General features: G+C 41.3%; 12 protein-coding genes across 12 annotated transcripts; 5 read left to right on the top strand and 7 right to left on the bottom strand.

Moving 5' to 3' along the window:
- Window positions 1-112: 112 nt before the first annotated feature.
- Window positions 113-1,426, bottom strand: ENO1 (phosphopyruvate hydratase ENO1; the record flags this gene model as incomplete). The annotated part of the gene is made up of 1 exon (XM_056228278.1): window positions 113-1,426. One exon carries the CDS (start codon window positions 1,424-1,426, stop codon window positions 113-115), a length of 1,314 nt encoding a protein of 437 aa, XP_056088015.1.
- Window positions 1,427-3,073: 1,647 nt separating this feature from the next.
- PUP2 (proteasome core particle subunit alpha 5) lies at window positions 3,074-3,856 on the top strand (the record flags this gene model as incomplete). Its single annotated transcript, XM_056228277.1, has 1 exon — window positions 3,074-3,856. One exon carries the CDS (start codon window positions 3,074-3,076, stop codon window positions 3,854-3,856), a length of 783 nt encoding a protein of 260 aa, XP_056088014.1.
- A 166-nt stretch (window positions 3,857-4,022) lies between these two features.
- Window positions 4,023-5,342, bottom strand: GCN5 (histone acetyltransferase GCN5; the record flags this gene model as incomplete). Its single annotated transcript, XM_056228276.1, has 1 exon — window positions 4,023-5,342. One exon carries the CDS (start codon window positions 5,340-5,342, stop codon window positions 4,023-4,025), a length of 1,320 nt encoding a protein of 439 aa, XP_056088013.1.
- A 559-nt stretch (window positions 5,343-5,901) lies between these two features.
- On the bottom strand, window positions 5,902-6,477 carry NOP19 (Nop19p; the record flags this gene model as incomplete). Its single annotated transcript, XM_056228275.1, has 1 exon — window positions 5,902-6,477. One exon carries the CDS (start codon window positions 6,475-6,477, stop codon window positions 5,902-5,904), a length of 576 nt encoding a protein of 191 aa, XP_056088012.1.
- Window positions 6,478-8,629: 2,152 nt separating this feature from the next.
- RIE1 (Rie1p) lies at window positions 8,630-10,969 on the top strand (the record flags this gene model as incomplete). Its single annotated transcript, XM_056228274.1, has 1 exon — window positions 8,630-10,969. The coding sequence occupies one exon, from the start codon at window positions 8,630-8,632 to the stop codon at window positions 10,967-10,969; it is 2,340 nt and encodes a 779-aa protein (XP_056088011.1).
- Window positions 10,970-12,553: 1,584 nt separating this feature from the next.
- On the bottom strand, window positions 12,554-13,912 carry MGA1 (Mga1p; the record flags this gene model as incomplete). Its single annotated transcript, XM_056228273.1, has 1 exon — window positions 12,554-13,912. One exon carries the CDS (start codon window positions 13,910-13,912, stop codon window positions 12,554-12,556), a length of 1,359 nt encoding a protein of 452 aa, XP_056088010.1.
- A 1,341-nt stretch (window positions 13,913-15,253) lies between these two features.
- On the bottom strand, window positions 15,254-16,021 carry SOL4 (6-phosphogluconolactonase SOL4; the record flags this gene model as incomplete). Its single annotated transcript, XM_056228272.1, has 1 exon — window positions 15,254-16,021. One exon carries the CDS (start codon window positions 16,019-16,021, stop codon window positions 15,254-15,256), a length of 768 nt encoding a protein of 255 aa, XP_056088009.1.
- A 265-nt stretch (window positions 16,022-16,286) lies between these two features.
- CPD1 (2',3'-cyclic-nucleotide 3'-phosphodiesterase) lies at window positions 16,287-17,009 on the bottom strand (the record flags this gene model as incomplete). Its single annotated transcript, XM_056228269.1, has 1 exon — window positions 16,287-17,009. The coding sequence occupies one exon, from the start codon at window positions 17,007-17,009 to the stop codon at window positions 16,287-16,289; it is 723 nt and encodes a 240-aa protein (XP_056088008.1).
- Window positions 17,010-17,721: 712 nt separating this feature from the next.
- BRF1 (transcription factor TFIIIB subunit BRF1) lies at window positions 17,722-19,515 on the top strand (the record flags this gene model as incomplete). Its single annotated transcript, XM_056228268.1, has 1 exon — window positions 17,722-19,515. One exon carries the CDS (start codon window positions 17,722-17,724, stop codon window positions 19,513-19,515), a length of 1,794 nt encoding a protein of 597 aa, XP_056088007.1.
- Window positions 19,516-19,929: 414 nt separating this feature from the next.
- SDA1 (Sda1p) lies at window positions 19,930-22,239 on the top strand (the record flags this gene model as incomplete). Its single annotated transcript, XM_056228267.1, has 1 exon — window positions 19,930-22,239. One exon carries the CDS (start codon window positions 19,930-19,932, stop codon window positions 22,237-22,239), a length of 2,310 nt encoding a protein of 769 aa, XP_056088006.1.
- Window positions 22,240-22,681: 442 nt separating this feature from the next.
- Window positions 22,682-23,965, top strand: LSC2 (succinate--CoA ligase (GDP-forming) subunit beta; the record flags this gene model as incomplete). Its single annotated transcript, XM_056228266.1, has 1 exon — window positions 22,682-23,965. One exon carries the CDS (start codon window positions 22,682-22,684, stop codon window positions 23,963-23,965), a length of 1,284 nt encoding a protein of 427 aa, XP_056088005.1.
- Window positions 23,966-24,187: 222 nt separating this feature from the next.
- Window positions 24,188-24,628, bottom strand: MPC3 (mitochondrial pyruvate carrier; the record flags this gene model as incomplete). The annotated part of the gene is made up of 1 exon (XM_056228265.1): window positions 24,188-24,628. The coding sequence occupies one exon, from the start codon at window positions 24,626-24,628 to the stop codon at window positions 24,188-24,190; it is 441 nt and encodes a 146-aa protein (XP_056088004.1).
- Between the last annotated feature and the right edge of the window lie 485 nt (window positions 24,629-25,113).

Here is a 25,113-nt window from a genome sequence, read left to right as displayed (position 1 = left end):
ATAAAACATTCGTGACTATAAAAGTGAATAAACTAAACTATTCTAAGAAAAAATGAAATAAATGACAAAAAGAATGTCTTTTTTTAGCTGAAAAGGCCTAATTGAAACCTTTCTATAATTTGTCACCGTGGTGGAAGTTGACACCAGCGAAGACAGCGTTGTCACCTAATTCTTCTTCGATTCTCAACAATTGGTTCAACTTAGCCAATCTTTCGGATCTAGCTGGAGCACCGGTCTTGATTTGACCAGTTCTCAAACCGACAACCAAGTCAGCAATGAAAGTGTCTTCAGTTTCACCAGATCTGTGGGAAACCATGACACCCCAACCGGCAGCAAAAGAGTCTTGAGCAGCCTTGATGGATTCAGACAAAGTACCGATTTGGTTGACCTTCAACAACAAAGCGTCTGCAGCCTTCTTTTGGATAGCAGTAGCAATTCTCTTTGGGTTGGTGACAGTCAAGTCATCTGCAACAATTTGAATACCAGCGGTCTTGAAAAAGTGAGACCAAGCTTCCCAGTCATCTTCAGCAAATGGATCTTCAATGGAGACAATTGGGTATCTCTTCATCAAGGAGTGGTACATGTCAGCTAATTGAGGGCCAGACAACCACTTGGATTTATCAGAGTTTGGATTCTTGAAGTCCAAGTCGTACTTACCGTCCTTGTAAAATTCAGAGGAGGCACAGTCCAAACCGATCTGGACCTTACCGTGGTGACCGGCGGCTTTGATGGCGTCGACAATCAAGTCCAAAGCTTCTTCAGCAGTTTGGATGTTTGGAGCAACACCACCTTCGTCACCGACGTTACCGGCAGAGGCACCGTATCTCTTCTTGGTCAAAGACTTCAAGTTGTGGTAAACTTCGGAACCAATTCTCAAAGCTTCAGCGAAGGTCTTGGCACCAGTTGGAGCAATCATGAATTCTTGCAAAGCCAAAGCACCACCGGCGTGGGAACCACCGTTCAAGACGTTCAAAAATGGAACTGGCAAAACGTATGGGGAAGTCTTAGACTTGGACAAGTCAGCCAAATGCTTGTACAATGGAACGTTCTTTTCAGCGGCAGCAGCTCTAGAGGCAGCCAAGGAAACACCCAAGATAGCGTTAGCACCCAACTTGGACTTGTTGGCAGTACCGTCCAAGGAAATCAAAAAGTCATCGACGGCTTTTTGGTTCTTGACATCTAGGTTAGCCTTGACGAAAGCTGGAGCAATGACATCGTTGACGTTCTTGACAGCATGCAAAACACCCTGACCCATCCACATGGATTTGTCACCATCTCTCATTTCCAAGGCCTCATGAATACCGGTAGAGGCACCGGATGGGACAATGGATCTGAAAACACCCTTTTCGGTGGTTAATTCGACTTCGACAGTTGGGTTACCACGGGAGTCGTAGACGGATCTAGCGTAAACTTTGGAGACAGCCATTTTGAATATAGTGTTTGTGTGTTAATAAGCAGTTGCTTGGTTTTGTAAGAAGACTTATAAGTAAAGAATATAAGAGTAAAATAAGGGAGAATAAGAAGAAGACGAAAGATGTATGTGAATTGCGATTTGCAAAAGCTATTTATATGATGAATACCTGAAGATCATGTGTGCTAAAAAAGGGCCAGTTTCCGGGGGAGAGCCTCCTTTGAGGTTGATCACGGAGAGCTCTTCACTTGCAAGGTAGGCCAGCTAAAATTAGGTGAGGTGACAAGTTTTCCATACAGTTCTGACCTTGAGACGTTACTACTTGAGACCTGCATACTGCGCATACTGCAAGTCTCATGCTGCAAAATAAAAGAATACCGCTCAGGTAATCGCTCAATTAGTGGACGTTATCAGGGGCGGGGGAAGGGGAAGGAAGGTGGTTTTCTGGTAGTGAAGCGAGGGCGTTCACGTGAAGCGGTGTGTGGGCGGGCCTAGTGGAAGCTCGGACCTACAAATTACCCGGCCAGAAGCGGCATTTTTTTTCTTTTTGTCACATATTTCTCCCTTTGCTGCCGCGTCAGTAATGATGTCGGGCTGGTTCGGCGGCAATCCAACAATTTGTGACATTTCCCCAATGTAGTAAGTACGCACTAGAAAACCGCCACGATGATCGCACGTGCCGGCGCCATAAAAGTCATTTTCTATTGTCTCGCTTTACCCCTCGTGCATGCGCGAAGAGAAGATTTGGGTAGCCATTGAACATCGCGTTTGCAATTGTGCAGGAGGCGTTTACGACATGCGGCATCTGATTAGTGGGGACGCTCGACGGCTTCGATGCAGTAACCTGCTTAAATTATCCAACAATTGCGGTCGTCCCGTAGCATATATCAGGTTTTTGCGTATGGCAACGCGATGTTTGTGATGTGTTCACAGTGGACGTCTTCCTATAGTTCGGTTCTAGATAGAATTTAAAGGAATTCTGAAAATATGGGTTTCTGTCCTCTGCTACGAAAAGCCTGCTAAGGGTCAGTTTCAGAATGTTAAGTAGAAAGCCAGTTTACCCGGGGGTCGCATATACAGTGTATATCCGTCCCGTCAGCCATATGTATTGTCATAAGTATTTGTCTGTCAAGATGAATTTTAGCCGTCCTCTTGGTATTATTTGGTTCAGAAATAAGCATCGTGTTCTCCAATAAACATGTCGCGGTCGTAGCATATCCCGAGTGAACCAAAGTCTTGCTTCCATTTATCTTTCGCTTCGGGAAGAATACTAGCGGGGCATTTTTTTAGATCTTTAATTATGGGGGGGTGATAAATTTATAGAAATTGCTTCAAAACATAAAAAATAATACAAGAAAATTTAGAGATGTATATTTGGAAAGCGTTACTCAGAACCAAGTCGTTTCTCAGTATATGAAATGGCAGCCAAGACACGTTAATTCTGTGCATGTGATCTATGAAATGGACATGGACTATTTTGTAATTTTGATCGTTCATATATATTATCACTCAATACGAACATCACTTTCTGCAATTCGAGCTTTCAAGGATATTTATTATACTATAAACTAAAACCGGTGGCAAAAGAACAAATTGGCAAATTGAATGAAAGAGTGGCATACAAATAAAATACAAACCAATTGACCAATATAATTAACAGGGATGTTCTTAACTAGAAGTGAATATGATCGTGGTGTAAGCACATTTTCTCCAGAAGGTAGATTATTTCAAGTTGAGTATTCTTTGGAGGCAATCAAACTAGGATCCACCGCGATTGGAATTTCCACGAAAGAGGGTGTTGTATTAGGTGTGGAAAAGCGTGCTACTTCGCCATTGTTAGAATCTGATTCTATTGAGAAAATTGTGGAGATCGATCGTCATATTGGTTGTGCAATGAGTGGGCTCACTGCAGATGCTCGTTCTATGATTGAACACGCGCGTACCGCCGCAGTAACACATAATCTATACTATGATGAAGATATCAATGTTGAATCCTTAACACAATCGGTCTGTGATCTTGCCCTAAGGTTCGGTGAAGGTGCCTCCGGTGAAGAAAGACTAATGTCTAGACCATTTGGGGTTGCCTTATTGATTGCTGGTCATGATGCGGATGATGGTTATCAACTCTTTCATGCAGAACCATCTGGAACCTTCTACCGTTACAATGCTAAGGCCATTGGTTCTGGATCCGAAGGTGCACAAGCAGAGCTATTAAACGAATGGCATTCCTCCTTATCTCTAAAAGAAGCTGAGCTTCTTATCCTAAAAATCCTAAAGCAAGTGATGGAGGAAAAACTCGATGAAAATAATGCGCAATTGAGTTGTATAACAAAGGAAGACGGATTTAAAATATACGACGATAACAAGACTGCTGAATTGATAAAAGAATTGAAGAAAAAGGAGGCTGCAGAGAGTCCAGAAGAAGCGGATGTTGAAATGTCATAAATATAGTTACATAAAGATATATACAAACGTCACATTAACAAATAAAAAAAAACATTTTACAAAATAGAAGAAAGTAGCAGAACATCTGCAAGTAATTAAATTGTCTATCATTATCGTACTGTTATTTTTGCGAAAACTAGTAGAGAAAAAAACCGCTCACACCAAATTAATCAATCAGATGAGAATATTCAGGAATTTCCTTCACTTTATTGTTGAAAAATTTCTCCAACCTATTAGCATACTTGTAGTATGATGTATTCTCACCATTGTACATTCGACAATTGTTGAACACCAGTCTGGCATCGTATATGAAATCTTCCATTTTTTGGTATTTATTGTTCTCTAACTTGATTTCCATGGTGCTCAAGTCCATCGGTTCTTTGATAAAATCATAGTAATCAGGGACTTCCTCTTTATTAACGGGTTGTAAGAAAGGCCAGGCTGCTGCGTGATTTTGGAGTTCGGTGAGTATATTTTGTATCGCTGCATCATGAGGACCACGTTTGGGACGTTGCGCCAATGCATCCATTTCAGGAGTCCAACCGGCTTCTTTTAAACCGGGAATTGTCATCGGATCAATCGGTTTGATGTTGTTTAAGTCTTTGAATTCTTCTAGCCCAGGCCTCACAACATGCGATTTAGAAATTGCCCTTATTTTCCTTCGTAGTGCCGCCTCCTGTAGCAAGAGAATTTTACCCGCGTCCAAATATCGTATTCTTGGTAACATGGAACATTGCATCAACGTACCACCTTCGTAATCTTTGATATACCCCATCCATATACTTTTTTCCAGCGTGATTTCTTTGGTGAAACCTTGCTTCTTGAAATAACCAATGGCATAGTTATCTGCGTATGTCAGAAAATATTTTATGTTAGAGGTATTCCGGACATAGTCCTTCAAGTGGTTCATTAGATGCGCACCATACCCACGAACCTGCTCTGTGGAGCTGATGGCACAGAAAACAATTTCCGCAAATTCCCTTCTGTCGAAGGGTCTATATGTTATGCCGCCTACAACCGTCAATGGCTTCCTAATGACAGCCATGGAGAGGTGACTTCGGTCATAGACCAACCTGGCGATATATTCCTTGGGCATTTTTGGTAGCTGCTTCTGAAAAATGTTTTTTAACCCTGTGAGAACCATCATATTCTCTTTAGTATTATCATTATTTACTACCCTGAATTCAATTTTCCCTTCGTTTTCCTCGACGACACTGGGTCTCTCTTTGAATGTGTATTCAACACCATCGAATTCAAATTTGACAATTCCCTTCTCCACATCTGTAATCACTTCAGATCCTCCAATCCGTTCGGTTTCTTTTTCAAAGCTTCCTTTATCCTCTTTGCTGGCGGTTTCTTGTCTATTGGGCCCAGCTTGTTCAGACCGTGGTTCCTCAACATCGTTTTCTAATTTCACCCGTTTCACTTCTGGATCCGTCGCAGCTTCATCTGAATGATCCTTTTTAATCTGGTGTTTTGTTACCATCTAATGCAAAATATAAGATTGAACTAACTGAAAACCTTTTGGGCCGTTCGCGGTCTGCTCTATACCAATTCTTGGTATTTAATGCTCGATCAAACATTTACGTACAATGTTTATTTGAATTTGAAAAATCCTGGAGCGTATAGAATGATAAACATAAGCTCCGGAAAAAACGGAAAAGAATAGTATTAAAATACATGATTATCGAATATTTGCACAAGATTCCCGAGAATTAGTTTATTATGCTTCTTGAAAAATTTGAAAAGGCTTACTTAACATATTCACGCACTACCGATGGATTATGTTTTTTTCGCATTTTCAATTGAGTATGTCAATGGCCGTTAGTCAAGAGAAATTTTGTAAATGTCTTGCTTTAATCCACAATTGGTACATGCCCCCTGTAATTGTTGCGTAAATGTTCACTATGCTAGTATGCAAGTTATCCGTCGGTAGAATTGTTGATTGAGTATTGACTTTCTGGCAAATGAAAGGAACGAAGTCCAGAAAATCACAGGAGAAGAGCTCAGGTCTGCTTGCTACTTCCCATGGGTATTCATTCATGTTATTTGCGAGCTTTCTTTTTCTTGTCGAAAAGTAAACCGAATGTCTTTTTTGTCGATTTCTGTGGCATTCTCTCTACATCTTCATCATCATCAATGCTATATGTAGCCACTTCATGTTTTCTCCTCACCCCTTCTCTTTCACCTTTTCTCATTTTTCTTTTCAGTGCAACCATTGCCTTGGTGTCATCCTTAGTTATCATGTACATATTATTACGTTGTGGGCCCTGGTCGTTTCGTTTCTTTTTCTTCGCCAATGAACTTAACTTTTTGTCGCTCTCAATGAACTCACCAATCGTATGTATGTCCTCTTTTGTAGAAACGTCATCTTGCGCGCTAAAGTGTAGGCCTGATCCAACCTGCACGACGGGAAGTTCAAAAAAGGCCTTTTTGCTATCCTCCAACTCCGTGTGATCATCTGATTGTTTACTATGCCCTGGGTCGATACGATCTTCACTTCTATCGGTTTCCTCTAATTCCTTCAACCAGCCTAAAACCGCAGCAGTATTGTTACTAAAAGCCGACTGAAGTTTGGCTTGCAAGTTAAGCCTCTCTTGATATTCCTTGGACCTGCTCATTCCAAGACTTTGCAAAAAGACGGCGCAGTATCCTGTATATATCGGCCTATGTTCGAAGTTCCAGGAAGAGAGTAATTTCTGCCATGAGATGAACTTAAATTTTTCTCTTCTTACTTTTCCAATCTCATCACTAAGAAAATAACCCGCGTCGCAGCGCAGAGGCAAACCAAACTATGAGAAGAAATGGCGCCTAAATGTTACTACAAAAAGCTTTAAAACCACAATTGAAGAGGCAGCCATTTTTGGAATATTGAAAGACCGGTACAATTTAAAAGGTCTCGAGACGTCTAGTAACAAAGAGGCCTCAAAGGGTGACAATTTTTGAAAACAGGTTCACTTTTAGAAAAATCACGAATGAGATGGCGGCAACAAAAGGCATGACTTCCGCTTGTTTAATGTCCTTTTCCTGATTATATCCGAGGAATTGTGGGGAATGCAGGGTCTTGCTCCGGTTTACATCACCCTTCAACGATATGCCTGTACAATCAAATAGTCACAAAACGCTCCCAGCAACGAAAGTGTCGTCTCCGTAGCTTCCCGATGAAAGAGGGTTTGCGATGTTGAATTCGTTGTAGTCACTTTTCTTGACATGGATTTTCTTCTGAGTGTTCGCGAATAATTTCTAAAACAAAATACCTTGATATCACTACGAGAAACAAGCAATTTCTCCACATACTGCCATAATACTTCTCTGGCCTTTAGATGCTACTGAATGCAGAACGAGGAACCGGTATTATCTTGTGTTCCCCATTCGGTGTCTAGCTACCTTATTTTTCCTGCAGACGGTGGCAATATAATTCTACGATAAGAGAACGAGAACGAAGGTACCAAGATAAAGAAGCTACATAAGCAATCTCCCGACTGGATAGATTCAATCGCGACTGTTCGGATCCCTCAATGTGTTGATATACCTTACGACGATGGATAAAAAGTAACGGCGGCTATTCATCTGGAGGCATTCATACATTCCGCGGGACCATATTCAATAGCATACGCTCACCTTAAGACACGATATGGGATGTCAGTTTGATTGTTTACAATACCATATACGCAAATTTGGGTTCGTTTAAGTGGCCTATTTCTTCAAAGTCCAAAAACGTGTGCGACAAAAGAAGAGAGGGCACTATCAATATCTTGAAGATGAGAAAACAACAACAGTATCTATATCCGCCTTAGGCGTCGAACTTTTCCAGAAGATAAAACTGAACTGAGCGGTCGGATTTCTTCTCCTCCTTAGGGCCTTCGAGAGGTATTTTGCGCCTTCTTCATGCTGGCTGAAAAGAATAGAAAAGGAACCAAGAGAGCAAACAAAAAAGATTCCTAGCCGGAGGGAATATAATTATATGTGAAGACAAGGATCTGAACGCGCTTGCATAGTGTTCCGGCCCATCCTGTTCTGAGATTCAGCTATTTTCCATTGGAAGGAGGCACATTTTTTACATTCCCGAAACTACGCCTGCTTATTGCCCCGATAGAACCAAGAAAACACCGCAACTCGTAGTTACGGGGTAAGGAACCGAAAATTATTTAATCATGTACGGGGCTACGGGTTACATAATCTCTAGAGCGTTCTAGAGGAACTGGATGGTTAATGTCTTATCCTAGTTTGTATGAAACTAGGATGCGGATGAATTTCATGGAACGCGATCCATTAATCAACACCCTTGGTGTTCAGTTGTGTACGGTGGCTCTCCCGCTGATCCGACCGGTTACTAGCCGAAGACATAAAATTGGCGCTTGATTCAATTTATGTCCTTCCCGGGAGTAGGTGACCAAAAGGCAAAAAATCAGTCGGAGATTCCCTATTGGGCGCAATTTGGTAGATCTCTTTCCGTGCATAACGCCTGCCGTTAGTCGTTTTTTCATGGTAACAATTTCTTGGCCAACTACTGCGCTATATATATATCAAGCACAATAAGAAGCTTCCCTTAAAATTTGACACGTAGAGAACACTTTGAAGGACGAATCTTGTTTAAACACTGCACTTTTTGATTTATTCACTGTTTTGAAAAAAGAGTGACGAAATTAAGAACGTTATACATTACAATTTATAAGGCCTCCCGATTAAGGTCCAAAACCAAAACCATAAGTTTCTACAATTGAGGTTACGTTACGTGGAAATATAATCAAGCCACCACCAGGAATTTTAGACATGGCCACTACAGAAGAATCGTTAGACGGAATAATATCCAGTGGCCCTGAGGATACAGATATTTGCAGCCAATCAACAACTGCGAATGCAGAATGCGCAGGCCAATCACTAAAAAGTGAAAGGAAAACTTCGACGGGCCTACAACTGGAACAACTGGCCAATACGAATCTACTAACTATAAGAATCAAGTGGAAACTGCAGGACGAGAATGATCACTGCAAGTCCACAATAGCTGATCACATAATGGACACAATACAGCATCACAAAGGTATCTCTGTTAGCAACGCTGATACGGAAGCATATGAGTTCCTTCCGGATGTAAAAAGGCTGCAGATTCTCGAGGAAAACAAAGATACCTATCTTTTCGAGCATGGAACTCAAGAATACGAGAAGTCTGACGAAGAAAGCGAGCAAGGAGACGATTGGAAATACGACGCCGTCTTACAAGCACACTTCAAGTATCCAAAGTCCTTAGAAAACACATGCGCAGATGTGTCTGAGTTATTGAAAAGCGAAGGCAATGGACAATACATTGCCAAATGGTCTATAGGAGTAAACAAGCATGCATTGACTTACCCTGGAAATATTTTTGTCGGTGGAATTGCAAAGGGCTTGTCTATGGGCGAACTGAGTTTCCTCTTCTCAAAATATGGGCCGGTTTCGTCGATGAAATTGATCTACGACAAGACGAAAGGGGACACTAACGGATACGGCTTCTTTTCTTACCCATTGGGGTCTCAAGCCTCAGTTTGCATCAAAGAACTTAACGGTAGTACGGTAAATGGATCTACGCTATTTATCAATTACCATGTTGAAAGGAAAGAAAGAGAGAGGATTCACTGGGATCACGTTAAAGAAAATAACAATGACGACAATTTCAGGTGTCTTTTTATCGGAAATTTGCCCTACCATAACCCCGACAAAGAGGAGGCTTTGATTACACCAAAGGAAGTCATAGATGTGATTAAGAAGGAGCTATCTCGAAATTTTCCGGACTTTGACATTATTTCGTATTACTTCCCAAAGAGAAGTAATACGAGGAGTAGTAGTTCCGTCAGCTTTAATGATGAAGGGTCTATAGATTCGAGCAAGTTTTCCCTGAATGCAAACGGACCTGCCCAAGATGAAGACATGTTAAAGGGCTATGGTTTTATCAAACTTATCAACCACGAACAAGCCCTAGCAGCCATTGAAACATTCAATGGTTACATGTGGCATGGAAACAGACTTGTTGTTAATAAAGCCGTCCAACATAAAGTTTATAATAATCACAATAGCCATGACAAGCAGTTTTCCATCAGTAATCATAATGATATGGAAGGCTTGGAATTTGCCAATAATCCAATGTATGATTACAATAATTACACCTATGATAAATACTACTTCACCAATAATAAAAATGGGAGCAATAATGATACTGCCAATGTGCGGTATTTTGATTCCGTAAGATCGACTCCTGCGACAGAGAAAATGGACCTCTATTACCCTCAAAGAGAATCTTTCAGCGAGGGCCGTGGCCAACGTGTACCAAGGTTTATGGGCAACAAATATGACATGTACCAATACCCATCGACCTCTTATAGCTTACCTATACCAATGAGTAACCAGCAAGAATCAAACCTTTACGTCAAACACATTCCTCTGTCTTGGACAGATGAAGATTTATATGGATTCTACAAAACTTTCGGCGAAATAATCAGCGTTAAAGTCATCACTGTTGGCGGCAGCAAGAATAAATACCGTCAACAATCAAATGATACTTCCTCGGATAGTGACTTGCCGGTGGGGTCATCAAGAGGCTACGGTTTCGTTTCTTTTGAAAGCCCATTAGATGCGGCTAAGGCCATCCTGAATACAGATGGATATCAAGTAGGTAAAGATCAAGTGTTATCTGTCTCATTTGCGCAAAAGCGTGGCAATTTGTCTTCAAGCGATGACGACGAGCAGCCTCAGACAGATAATCCTTCAAACTACCAAGGTTCCCAACCGCATCATGAATATCATAAAACGTATTCAACGAAGTATAATAAGAAATTTATGAACGCCCTCATGAGCCAGAACCACTCGCAACAACAAGTCTCGAGAGAAAATTATTTCATGCCGCTGCAGTATCGTAATACTGGTGCGAAGGCCGTGAACAGTTATAACATGATAAACGCAAACCAAAATAACCCCAATTGGATGATGCCGATGTTCCCATCATTTGGTTTCATTCCGCAAGTGCCGCCGGTACCTTACATGATGCCTCCACAAAGTTCGATGGCAAATCATATTCCTATAACGGCTAACGGTGGCGAAGAAGAAGAATTTTCAAATGGTGATTATTCTATGGACTTCTAAAGTTTATCAAACTCGGTACTTTTCTTTTATCTACTACTAATCTCTCTTTTATGAATTAGTTTATATTTTTACGTGTCTATCTATTTTATTCATACTTTTACAGCCATTTTTTTTTTAATTCCTTTAAGACTTAAATTGGTAGTTCATGTCACAAGAATGTTTATTAATTATTTTGTTGGTTCTCAAGGTGAATGCTTAAAATGCAGATAAAGAAATGACTTTAAAGGTTTGGGCTCATTTTTTAGGATCCGCAACTACTTTCAGAAAATCCGCCAGCTTCCGGTGGCATCTTCAAATTATATTTTGCCGCATTTTTTAACGAAGGAAACTATGGCGGCAACAGCCGGATAGTATTATCGGAGGGGCTTGCTTAGTCGTCGCATTTGTATCCATTGTCTCCTCGGTAAAAGTTCCGAAGGGGCTCGTTACGATCAAAAGCGATATCTCTTGCAATATTCACCAAGACAGCGATCAAGCTGATCTCAAGCATACATTTCCCTCCATAATCTCATCTCGCCTACAGTAATAAATATACAGTGCCTGTAAAAAACTTTAGTTAGTATGACAGTGGAACTGATCAATTACTCTTACGGTATGACGTTAAGCTTTCGTAGAATCCGATACAGGGGGAATAGAATGACCTAAAATCACGACCACTTGCTACTAGACTGTACAAAGGGCGTTGAACGCCCACATCCTCGTTCCCCTTTTTTTTTCCAATCCTATTTTCGGCTTTCCTGCATTTTTCTTGTACTCTGTTTTCCATCCTAATACTGACGAAATTACGTCTCCGTTAAAGTTCTCTCAGAACACGTCTGTGTTAATAATTTAATCTTAAAACCTTAAATGTACGACAACCTAAAAAGCCTCTAGAAAGAAGCTTCAGAAAGAACATGATTATGAGTACGTCTCGAACAGTTGCAAGACCGAAAAGCAGGAATGGAACCCCCAGAAGGACGAAACGGGGCACCAAGTTGCAGGCAAGAAGGTATCAAGAGACAGTTACCAAGTCCCAAATCTTTAGGTAGAAAACAGAAATGAATTAAGAGGAGTCAAGCGCTTGCATACAAGAGAAGTACGTGGCAACAAACTCCCGACAGTGCCTGAAAAAGCATAATTCAATTACGTTTATTAAAGTTTGCTCCTTCTTTAAAAGTCGAAAGCGCACGACCAGAAAAATTGCAAAGCGAAGAAAAGAAGGATAGATGAAACAAAATTATTGTTTCTTTTTCCTTTTTTTTTGTTGGAACGCTAAGCGGATCCTTGTTAGAGATCTGCTGCTCTTTCTCACTTCTCAAAATTTTAAAGTTTTTTCCAAAAAAAAATTGGAGGGTAGATACAGCGGTAAAGAAAAAAAGACCAAATTCACGTTGAGTTAATGCCTATCAAAAATTTATACCTACAAGCACAGCTTGTAAGTTTTTTTCTTTCTGTTTCTTATATGTATACATTCTTTCACTTGTATCTAATTATGCAAAAGTATAGAGAATGTTCCGCTTTTCTCTGCGTTTGCTGGCTGTTCATTGATAGTTTTAGCGAGCCTCAAACATTATACTTGATAGTAATATATCCGGGCGACTCAGTTCAGAAAGATGTTGGTTTGTTCACGATTTCACCTCTGGTGATAATGGGCATACTTTTAGGAGTGATGCTGGAGGTCATAGGAGTTAGGACTGAGGATGTATTTGTAGTTTCTTGCAAGGGTAAAGGAGTTGTTTTCAAGGATTGTATGGATATCCATTTATTTTCTAGTTGTGATACCTCCTCTTTAGAATTCTGTAGAAGGGACAAGCTCGTTCGAAGATCTTTCTTCAAGGCATCACTTGTCTGAGTTTTGCCGTTATCTTGATGTGGGCCAATAATATGTTTTTCTACCAGATCGGTGATTGTAGAAAGAGAGTTCTTCAGCGTTTGTATATGGGCATCCATTGCTTGCCTTTCACTTACATCATTTTTTTGGGGTAGTGTTACATTATTGTTACAAACTCCCGAAGAGGGTGAATTAGAAGCAGAATTAGAAAGAGAGTTCATTATCGAAGGGAATGGGGTAGAATAGGACGAATATGGCGGGATAGTAGGAAGCTGCTGTTGTGTGAAAGATCCCGGGTGATATGGCATTGGGTAATTGACGATGGGCAAAGACGCTGCCTTTAGATCATCTGCTGACGATAGTGTTCGCGATTTCTTCATAGGTGGGCCAGATAATGCTTGCGAAGAAATCACTTGCTGGGGCTGCTGTGGTTGTACTATACCATCTTGGACGGAAAATTGATTAGGATAATCGTAAGAGTTCATCATTCTTGCGGAGATACTTTGCCTTCGCATTATATTGACCGTGGGTTGCTGGGGAGGTAGCGAAGATATGAGATAGGGCCCGCTATTCTGTGGCTGTGGCTGCTGTAAATTGATATGCTGTGGGCTCTGCGATAATGAGTGATTAAGAGGGGTATTGCCCACGAACACGTTCCGGGGGTCTCTTGAGGTTGCGGCCACGGATTGCTGGGAGAGTACATTTAATCTTGAAGCATCAACATAACTGACAGATATTGGAGACAGAATATTTTTTCTCTTGCCATCTTTTCCTACACCAGTACTCTTCCTTTGAATCTTGTTCAAGATGCCGGCGTTGGCCTCCTTGAAGAAGAACCCAGAAGGGTGAGTAAATTTCCATTCAACAAGTTCCTTAGCGTTGCCATTGCTGGCGGAAGCTTGTTCAGGGGAAGGATGTGATAGTTTATGGAACCCGTACATGTGCAATTGACGAACGAAACTATTGACATTTCCATGTTTGAAATAGCGTTTCAAAACTTGCGTACTAAAATTAGGGTCGTATGGTTTGAGAAAGAAAACCACGTTATCCGTCGAAGACCAGTATATCCATTTGTTCACTTCCGGTTCTAAAAGAATTGAATGGAGCTGGTGAACGAAAGTTTTAGGTTGCATGTGGCCGCCGGTTCTCTAGTTGTTCTTTCTTTGAGTGGGAGGGCGTCAAATGTAGTGCTAACGGTTGTTCAGTCCAAGCGCACCAACGTGGTTAGATAATGATAATGGCCGGTTAATATTAATATATATATATATATATTGAAGAAGCAATAAAGCTGCGACGTATCAAGATAACCCCCCCCAAGGGAAGAAAGACGCAACCGAAAGGAAAGCATGGAAAACTTCGAGCAATTCACTACGTGATTGCTTCAACGTTAATGATTACCCTAAACGTGATAAGTTTGTATTTTTTCCTTCGATATGGGTATCTTCTGCCTTCTATCCGCTGTGCTACGGGCGAACAAGTGGAGATTTTTTTTTTTCGGTTCCTCCTTTTTCTTCTCGAAAAAAAGCTTAAATGTTTCAAAGACAAAAAAGAAAGATTGCACCAAACCAGCGCAGAAGGCAGCGGCCACAGAGATATGGGGGCAGAGATTCAATGTCAATATACGTGACAAGTTGCTCAGGGCGGATCGCTTCACGTCATACGTAGGCGTAGATATGCACTAATCTGCAAATCTCGCAGCCACCGCGAGCCCAAGCCAAACGGTCCGTCGGTGCTAAGTCCGCTTGCCCGACATTGACGCACAGATTCATGCGCAGGCTCTTCTCGCACGGCCCGCGGAGTATTCCGTCCACCCAGAAAAGTACAAGGGGGCACGGCCAGGGGCAGAGCAAGGGAGGAGGAATTACCGGCGTGGCTAATATTGCTTATTTTGCCTTAGGAAACTTTTCGCTTCGCCGCCGGTGCCACTCTCCAGTCTGGGGCCAGGAAACTTCTGGGGCGGGCCAGATCCATTCTCGGCCGAGCAGGACTGCGCTGGTTATGATAAAGGGGCTTACTGTCCCTTCCATGCAGCCAGCCCGAAGCAATTTTATATTTCATGTGCTCGGTAGAAACCTTGTTCTGTCCCTTTTTTCTTATCCCCGTGGAAATGTTTCCGTTAGCGCTGTTTGTGCAGGTGCGTCCGAGTCAAATTAATGAGATTAACGCGTATTGACTGCTTTGTCAAATGAATGGTGTTTTATAGGCTACGCAATCTCGGAGGGGGGAAAGGGGGGCTCGCTTGCTTACGGAACTTTTAAGGTTGAGTTTTTGCCTTTGGCATCCCTTTCCTATCCCGTCATCAGTCCTTCTAGAAGAATAGAGTTATAGTTTGGAGCAAGCTTCGGTCCACGCACTGTGGAGAAGAAGAGTTATTAGTTACTTATTATTATGTAATGTAGATTAAGGTTGTTGTCTGTTGCGGTTACAGGATGTTGTGATTACAGAATCTAGTTACGTTCAACGAGGGAGCATGACTAGCAGTTCTGCGGGATTAATGCGCCTGCTGTATCATCGAGAAACCATGTGACTTTGGCTCCCACTATTTCATTGACCAACACGCTAGGTAGCTCGCTGTTCTTTACAATCAATACGTCATGCATGATCGCCTTCTTGGAGGGTCCCTTAACGAGGAAGGCGACATTTTTGGCGTCCGCAACCACGGCCAGCGTAAAAGTGATTCTGTCTTTGGGCGGCTTGGGCGAGTTATAGCACCATAAGACTTTGCGGGCCATTTCCTCGACAAGATAGTTGTATTCTACTCCGGGGAACAACGAACATGTGTGTCCGTCATCGCCGCATCCGAGTAAGATTAAGTCGAACGATGCCGGTAGCAAAGAAGCGTACTCTTCTGCGATCTTCTTATTTGCCGTTTCACCACCACCAATTAATGACTCGTTAATTGTATATACGGTGGGTCCTAGGTTCAATTGGTCACCTTGGTGCACTAGTGGGTCCAAAACAATTTTTTTGAACTGTCCATAGTTGCTCTGAGGGTCTTCAAAGGGGACTAATCTTTCGTCGCAGAAAAAGATTCTCCACTGTGGCCATTTGATGTGCGGGAAGATGTCTTTGTCATTTACCAAACCTTCGTATAAAGCTTGGTTCATCGAACCTCCACTAATAGCTATATTGAATACAGCATCGGCGTTATCCGCTAACGCCGAGTCTTGCTTCTCAAGGATATACTTACCAAACTCGTGCACCAATGCCTTCTCTTCGCTAAACCGTTCTAGTTTTACCATTATCCTTTTCAAATCGATATGTTTACTTGAAGAAGGGCATCGCATGCAGCCAAACTTTCCTATGCACCGCAGATTTGTCTTCCTCATCTCTTATATACCGTAGATCCCGCAGTTTTCGCTACTTAGGGGGGTTTTTTTCAAGGGATTTTTCTATCCCTTGCAAAGGCAAGCAAATAGTAGTAAATCTCTAACTAGAACATTTTTTAGTATTAACAAGCTTGTAAAACCTGCTATATATTTACCTACACAATCCATACACGTGCCCTTAAACGTCCACTCGTCCAAGTACTTCCCAGTCTTCAGTGCGACCCACGCAGTTTACCACCTTGAACGTCCCTGGAATATTCCAAGACAGCGATGAAGATACATCAAAATCCCACCTGGCTTGCACTTCGTTAGACCCATCTGCGTTTCCAGAACCCTTATTTTTCTCTCTTGGAAGCAGTTGCACGTCCAAGGCATCTTCGATTCTTTGTTGAACAACCCGCAATGAAGCCTGACTCACTGGATGGATGTCTGAATATAGTAATGAAACGTGCGGATGGAACTCTTCGTGCACCCAAGTAGCAGCGCGGCTACTTCTTGTTTCAAGATCGATCTCTACGTACATCTCTCTCATGATTTGTGCAATTCCATAAAGGATTTTATTCTTGCTGCACTCTAGTACGATTTTCTTGAAGTATCGTTTACCCACACTGCATCCATTAAACGATACTAGAGGGGCTGTGGTAGTGTGGGATGCCTGTCTCTTGTGCCCTTTTTTTGCGTTACTTTGATGAGACTTTATAGACTGAATGGCAGCGACACATGAAGTTAGGATCTTGTTAACATCATCTCTGCCGTTGCACACCAAGTGTGATGTTATTGTTACATGAGGTTCAAAGACTGGCGAATCCGGAAACAGCGTCTGAAACGAAAATATGAGCATCTGTATTGTCTCGTAAGCAACTGAACCCTGCGGCGGACAGTACCATAAAGCAATTGCCATTTTATATTTATTTTGATACTAGTAAATGGATATTACCTATGATCTCTCTTGTCAAGGATAAATGCGATTCGCAATCAAATGAGTGAGAGAAATAATGCAATCAAGCAGTTGCGTCTCAATGTCAACTTTAAATAATGTCTTGGCTGTTTCTGTCCCCAACGATGTGTCGGGTTCTTATTGAACTTCACTTGCCATCACTTCTCCATCGGATCTAACCTAAAAAAAAATACCCCGGCCAGTACTCGATCAAGCTACAATACTACTGAGATGAGAGAGAAAGAGAGAAAAACATTTGCGAACATCCGAGTCAGGTAAACCACGCCTCCCGCATGCGCTGGTTCGTAAGAGTTTGATGAAACGCTTGAAGTACGGAGAACTTGCTCCTGTTTAGATAGGCTATAAACACTCTTGAACGTAAAAAAAAAGGTACATCAAGTTCCGGGAATGTAATTCTCAAGAAAAGCACATTTCCTCCCCTCCTCCTTATCAACAGAGACCTTGCAGTAAAGCTAATTCCCGCTGATCCCAAATCGACTCATGCGATGCTAACTAACTATTGATTTTGAGATGCCCTTGTTATGTTATTGTTTTAGGTTTTCGCGAAGCAATAGATGTAAAAAAAAACAAAAAAAAAATGATATACCCAGGTTGATCAAGTTCACTCTCATTAGTGAACACAAATAGGAAGAAAGAAATCTGTAACTCCGTACCAATGCCAGTGTGTAAGAGCTGTCACGGAACAGAGTTTGAAAGAGATCTCTCTAACGCTAATAATGATTTGGTTTGTAAGGCCTGTGGTGTTGTTTCAGAAGACAACCCTATCGTTTCCGAAGTAACATTTGGGGAGAGCAGTGCAGGTGCTGCTGTCGTTCAAGGTTCCTTTATCGGTGCCGGTCAAAGTCATGCCTCGTTTGGTGGCTCCAGTGCTCTGGAATCTAGGGAGGCTACTCTAAATAACGCAAGAAGAAAGTTACGTGCGGTTTCTTACGCATTACATATTCCGGAATATATAACCGATGCCGCCTTCCAGTGGTATAAACTTGCGTTGGCTAATAATTTTGTGCAGGGTCGTCGATCCCAAAATGTTATTGCTTCCTGTCTTTATGTGGCCTGTAGAAAGGAAAAGACCCATCATATGCTGATTGACTTTTCATCAAGATTGCAAGTGAGTGTGTATTCTATCGGTGCTACATTTTTGAAAATGGTGAAAAAACTGCACATTACAGAATTGCCGTTAGCAGACCCTTCTTTATTTATCCAGCATTTCGCTGAAAAACTAGATCTTGCTGATAAAAAGATTAAGGTTGTTAAAGATGCCGTGAAATTGGCCCAAAGGATGTCGAAAGACTGGATGTTTGAAGGACGTAGGCCTGCAGGTATTGCTGGGGCATGTATTCTACTAGCGTGCAGAATGAATAATTTAAGAAGAACCCACACGGAAGTTGTGGCGGTTTCGCATGTTGCTGAGGAAACTTTGCAGCAGCGGTTGAACGAGTTCAAAAACACAAAAGCTGCAAAGCTTTCCGTTCAAGATTTCAGAGAAAATGATGTGGAAGATGGTGAAGCTAGACCTCCTTCCTTTGTGAAGAATAGAAAGAAGGAAAAAAAAATAAAAGATACTCTAGACAAGGAAGAAATGTTTCAAACCAGTGAAGAAGCATTAAATAAAAATCCGATATTGACACAAGTTTTGGGAGAACAAGAGCTATCTTCCAAAGAAGTTCTGTTCTACTTGAAACAGTTTTCGGAGAGGAGGGCTCGTGTCGTAGAGAGAATTAAGGCCACTAATGGCATAGATAGCGAGAATATACATCACGAAGATTTTGAAAATGAAAGTGGTAAACGCAACATTTCTGGAACTGTTACCGGGGAAGAACGAGAAGAAGATGGAGAACAGGATGAGGTGAAAGAAAGTAAACAAAAAAATAAGAGGTCAAAGACGAAAACAACCAGAGAAGATGAGCAAAATGAAGCTGGCCATTTTCAAGATGCCATTGATGGCTATTCCCTAGAAACGGACCCACACCGTCCTCGCAATTTGCATTTGTTGCCTACAACGAATGCTTACCTGTCGAAAGTTAGTGACGATCCCGACAACCTAGGGGATGTTGATGATGAAGAGTTAAATGCTCATTTGTTGAATGAAGAGGCCTCTAAGCTGAAGGAGAGAATTTGGGTCGGTTTGAATGCAGATTTTTTACTTGAACAAGAGAGTAAAAGATTGAAGCAAGAAGCCGACATTGCTACCGGCAACACCTCAGTAAAAAAGAAACGCACGAGACGTAGGAATAATACTAGAAATAACGAGCCTACAAAATCTGTGGACGCAGCAGCGGCTATCGGATTGATGTCAGACTTGCAAGACAAATCAGGTTTGCATGCTGCATTGAAAGCAGCTGAAGAAAATGGTGATTTCACCACTGCAGATAGCGTCAAAAACATGTTACAAAAGGCAAGTTTCTCTAAAAAGATTAACTATGATGCTATCGATGGTTTGTTTAGGTGACCAATTGCTGGAAAAAAAAGCCAAAACAGAGGTAAAAGTGAAACCAAGCAGCAACCGCGACTTCATATTCTTACTGCTATGGACCAGGATATGTCAAATGAGGGTGGAAAAAAAATTCAGGAAGACGATTTAGTTATTCATTATGTACAAACCAAATAAATTTAGAATTTCAAAGTATCATTAATTACAAATGAAGTCACATTCAAGGTCGGGTAAGAGATGAACCGTCTTAATTTTAAATTTTTTTTCTTTCTTTTTTCTTGTTGCTCGGCTAAGTGAAAATTTTAAACCTATCTATCTCATCGCAAATAGACATTGTATACCCAGCAGATACACTCGCCTAATCTTTTAAAGAATTGGTATTGAATAGTGAATTATAAAAGGGACTGATTACACCAATACAAAATATCAACAATGGGTAGAAGAAGTAGGGCTGCTATGCTCCCAACAAATATCATTCTTTTACAGAATTTGGTGAAACGTGATCCAGAGTCCTATCAAGAGGAATTTCTTCAACAATATGCGCACTATGAATCCTTAAGGGATATATTTCTGCTGAATGGTCTCACTGGAGGCGATACCGCCGCTGCTACTAATGGGCTAGATCTGGGAAATGGTTCGTCTACAATGGCTGGTACTAATGGTACCACCATGAGCACTTCCACCTCTCAGCTTATTGAATTGGTTGGTTTCGTATCTCAAGTTTGTTCATGTTTCCCACGTGAGACGGCAAATTTTCCGTCTGAGTTAAAACAGCTCCTACTGGAACACCATAAGTCCTTGCCATTCGAATTGAAAGAAAAAATCTTGAGTTGTTTAACAATGCTGAGAAATAAAGACGTTATTACTGCTGAAGAATTGATTCAAAGCTTATTTCCGTTATTAGTGGCTTACTCTTCTCATGGTAATTCGCTTGGCGCTAATTCGCACGCTAAGGAATTGAGAAAAATCATTTATACGAATTTGATTTCTCTACTGAAGAATTGTAATACTAATGGTAAGAACCAGAAGTTAAACAAATCTACGCAGGCCGTTTGCTTCAATCTGCTAGATAAGCCTGATTCTCAAGGTATCTGGGCTACCAAATTGACTAGAGAGCTCTGGAGACGTGGTATTTGGGATGATTCAAGAACTGTAGAAATCATGACCCAGGCCGCATTACACCAGGATGTTAAGATTGCTATGTCTGGTGCGATGTTTTTCTTAGATGCTGATAAAGAGCGTGAAGAGAATTTTGAAGAAAAGTCAGAAGATGAGGATGGATTTGATTTGGATGCATTGAGGCATAAGATGCAAGTCAATAAAAAAAGTGGCAGACGTGGTAAAAAGCTAGAAAATGCCATAAAGACTGTTAAGAAGAAGAAGAAAAATGGTCCTGGCGCCCCTCAAGGTTATTTAAACTTCAGTGCTATTCATCTTCTAAGAGATCCACAGGGGTTCGCTGAAAAATTATTCAAGGAGCATCTTTCAGGTAAAACGAAGAACAAATTTGACATGGAACAAAAGATATTCTTGATGCAATTGCTTTCAAGGTTGATTGGTACGCATAAGTTGATTGTTTTAGGCATTTATACATTTTTCCTAAAATATCTAACTCCGAAGCAAAGGGATGTTACCAGAATTATGTCAGCATGTGCTCAAGCATGTCACGATCTTATCCCCCCTGACGTTATAAATGTCATGGTTAGAAAAATTGCCGACGAGTTCGTATCAGATGGTGTCGCTAATGAAGTTGCTGCTGCTGGTATTAATACCATCAGGGAAATATGTTCTCGTGCACCATTATCCATCGATGAAACCTTGCTACAAGATTTGGTAGAGTACAAGGGGTCTAAAGCAAAGGGTGTTAATATGGCCGCCAAGTCATTGATAGCGTTGTATAGGGACGTCGCGCCGGAAATGCTGAAGAAGAAAGATCGTGGTAAGAATGCCGCCATAGAAGTCCAAGGAGCTAAGAAAGAAGGTAGGGATTCCAAAAGACCGCAATTTGGTGTTGAAAATAGCGTTCATGGGATTGCTGGTATTGAGTTGTTGGCCAAATGGAAGAAACAACATGGTGAAGGAAGTGAAAATGAAGGCGCTTATGCCAGTTGGGAGGTAGACGATGGCAGTAAAGAGGATGATGTAGATGGTGAATGGGTCTCTATGGATAGTGACAAAGAATACGATGTTGATATGGAAGATAGCGACGACGAAAAGAACAACGCTGCTGACAAAGATAAGGAACCAGATTCAGATCTGGAATTAAGTGATGATGATGAGGGGACTAAAGTAGCGAAGGATCAAGAAAATAAAGACATAGATTCTGAAGCTGCATTCCGTGAATTTGCCTCCACACGTATTTTGACCCCTGCTGATTTCGCTAAGTTACAAGAATTGCGCAATGAGGAAAGTGTTGCTGAAATCATGGGTATCCACAAGCAAGATAAACGTGAAGATCTAGTCGATTCAAATACACTAACCGGTCCTATCAGATATAAACAGTCACGTGAAGAAAGATTGCAGAAAGTGCTGGAAGGTCGTGAAGGTAGAGACAAATATGGTAGCAGACGTGGTAAACGTGACAACGTTCATTCCACCACTAACAGAGAAAAGGAAAGAAGAAAGAATTTTGTTATGTCTATTCACAAGAGGTCTGTTAGAGGTAAACAAAAGATGTCTCTGCGAGACAAACAAAAAGTGTTACGTGCACACATCACAAAACAAAAGAAGAAGGGACACTAAACATCTCCTCATTGGGGCCATATTCATATATACATACACATATACAGATATATTCAATTTCTCATATTGTACAAGGACATGCTCATTATGAATGGAGTATACATCTACAACAAGTAGACAATAATTCATATTCTGCTCATTCTTGCCCCAACTTGTGTCGATTATAAATGTATCGGAAATTCTCGGCTTTTCCCCGCAGCGGCGGAGCGAACACTCTAAAAGTTCGTTGGCCTTTCAGATGCCGCGTAGCAAACCCAACGTCTTTGAGGTTTTTATATAAGATCGGCGTTCTTCTTATCAGTATTTCGAAGTTATTTCTCGAAGAAGCATCATAAGTGAAGATCGTTCTTTCAACTGTTTTAAGGTTGATTTTGAGGCAGATTATAGCAATTGGATCGAGACAGTGCAATTGAGAATAATACTGAAGCATAAGCAGAACATGATGCTTTCAAGAAAATCCTTATCCCTAATTTCGAAATGTGGACAACTGAACAAACTAAGCGCACAAACTGCCTTACAGACAAGAAGACATCTGTCTATTCACGAATATAGGTCTGCTCAGCTTTTGAGAGAATATGATATTGGTACTCCAGAAGGGTTTCCGGCATTCACCCCTGAAGAGGCATTCGAAGCAGCCAAGAAGTTAAACACCAACAAATTGGTCATTAAGGCACAGGCATTGACTGGAGGTAGAGGTAAGGGCCACTTTGACACCGGATACAAGAGCGGCGTTCACATGATTGAAAGCCCTCAACAAGCGGAAGATATTGCAAAGGAAATGCTGAATCATAATCTGATCACCAAACAAACGGGGGTAGCCGGGAAACCGGTATCTGCGGTTTATGTAGTGAAAAGGGTAGATACCAAGCATGAAGCTTATCTGTCTATTTTGATGGATAGACAAACTAAAAAACCGATGATCATTGCATCTAGTCAAGGTGGTATGAATATTGAAGAAGTGGCTGAAAAAACCCCGGATGCCATAAAGAAGTTTTCCATTGAAACATCAAGAGGGCTGAGTCCAGAAATGGCCAAGGATGTCGCCAGAAGTCTTGGCTTCAGTTCTGACGCACAAGATGAAGCGGCAAAAACTGTGTCCAATTTGTACAAGATATTCATGGAAAAAGATGCTACTCAAGTGGAGATCAATCCTTTAAGCGAGATTGAACACGACCCAACACACCAAGTCATGTGCACAGACGCCAAATTCGGGTTTGATGATAACGCATCATTCAGACAGGAAAAAATATATTCCTGGAGAGACCTATCGCAAGAGGACCCCGATGAGGTCAAGGCAAAGAAGTATGACTTGAATTTTGTTAAGTTGAAGGGTAACATTGGATGTTTGGTGAATGGTGCCGGCTTAGCTATGGCCACAATGGATGTTATCAAGTTGAATGGGGGAGATCCCGCAAACTTTTTGGATTGCGGTGGTGGGGCCACGCCTGAGACTATTAAGCAAGGTTTCGAACTGATCTTGTCCAACAAGAACGTGGACGCAATTTTCGTCAATATTTTTGGTGGTATTGTCAGATGCGATTACGTTGCCTTGGGACTGGTGGAAGCTGCCAGGGAATTAGAAGTTAGAGTCCCTATTGTGGCACGTCTACAAGGTACCAAAGTGGAGGAGGGTCGTGACATCATCAAGAAATCAGGGGTAAAGATTTATTCGTTCGATGAACTAGATCCGGCCGCTAAAAAGGTCGTGGAATTGACACAAAGCTGAGGTCTTCGAGGAAAAGGAAGATAACAATAAAAATATATATATTTACTATCAATAAAGCTAAAATATATACTTCAGAAGTATTTCTTATTCTTGATTTTCTTTATAATTTTACCTTTTGTTGTAATTTTTGTAAGGTTAAACTATAAAATGGGGTTTATAAAAGGTCATAAAATTCATTAAAAGGGGATATGCGAAATTGAGGTAAAGTTATACCATACTCAGTTAATGCGCTATTGACGAATTAGCACCAATCACACCTTTATTCATTGTAGCAGATGCGGAGTTCCTGGCTGCAACGGCCTCAGGGGTCTCCCCTTTTATTATGTAGTGAATAACCTGTTTCAATGAGTCCCCGTTCCGTATTCTGAAGTTAGCAATTCTCGTTAGATGGTACCCGGCAGTACAACCTAAGAAGAAATTCACGGAAGCCAGCAAGTAGTTCTTGGGCTTGATGACAAATGACCAACGTGTCCAAATTAATGCTGTGGCTAATAAAGATAGATTCTGAGCCCCAGATACTTTCTCCACAGGTCTCTTAATATCGTTTAGCCCTGCAAAGACTAACCCCCACTTTAAAGTGGGTGCCCAAAAATGGACTGTCCTAGGCCCCGTTTCACTGTTCCAAAATCTTCTGAAGGCAAAATTAAAAGCTGATGCTGACATTATAGTGTAGGTTTGTGTGTTTGTGTGTTTGTGTATTTTTGTGTGAGCGTAGTCTTGAGGACCTCTTTTTTTATATAGAAATTATCTTTTTCTGTATTATAAGCGGTTTCTCCAATAGAAATTTGTGTTGTTTGAAGAAGAGCACCCACGTAGCCGCATATATATATCAGCTTATAGATTTTAAGCCTATACTTATTTTTGCATGTATACGTGCTTGTTTTAGCCTTTCGCCTTTGCGTGACCAAAGCAAGGAGCGGCTCAGCTTGGCCCGCCACGGAATGACGCAAAGCCGCAATAGCCGATTGGTGGGATAAATAAAAGCGGGGTTTCTCCAAGATGAGGGGTTACAACCGGGTAACGATACCACAAGAAGAAAAGAAGGGACTGGATATGTTTACCCGGAAGGCATGATTGCGGGGTAACTAATTTGTTTTTTTCACTTTCTAATTTTTCAGTTTTTTCCCAGAATGGCCTTGTTTTGATTT

Source organism: Saccharomyces kudriavzevii (genome assembly GCF_947243775.1).
Source record: "Saccharomyces kudriavzevii IFO 1802 strain IFO1802 genome assembly, chromosome: 7".
Classification (NCBI taxonomy): Eukaryota; Fungi; Ascomycota; class Saccharomycetes; order Saccharomycetales; family Saccharomycetaceae; genus Saccharomyces; species Saccharomyces kudriavzevii.
This window is presented reverse-complemented; position numbering and strand designations above follow the sequence as displayed.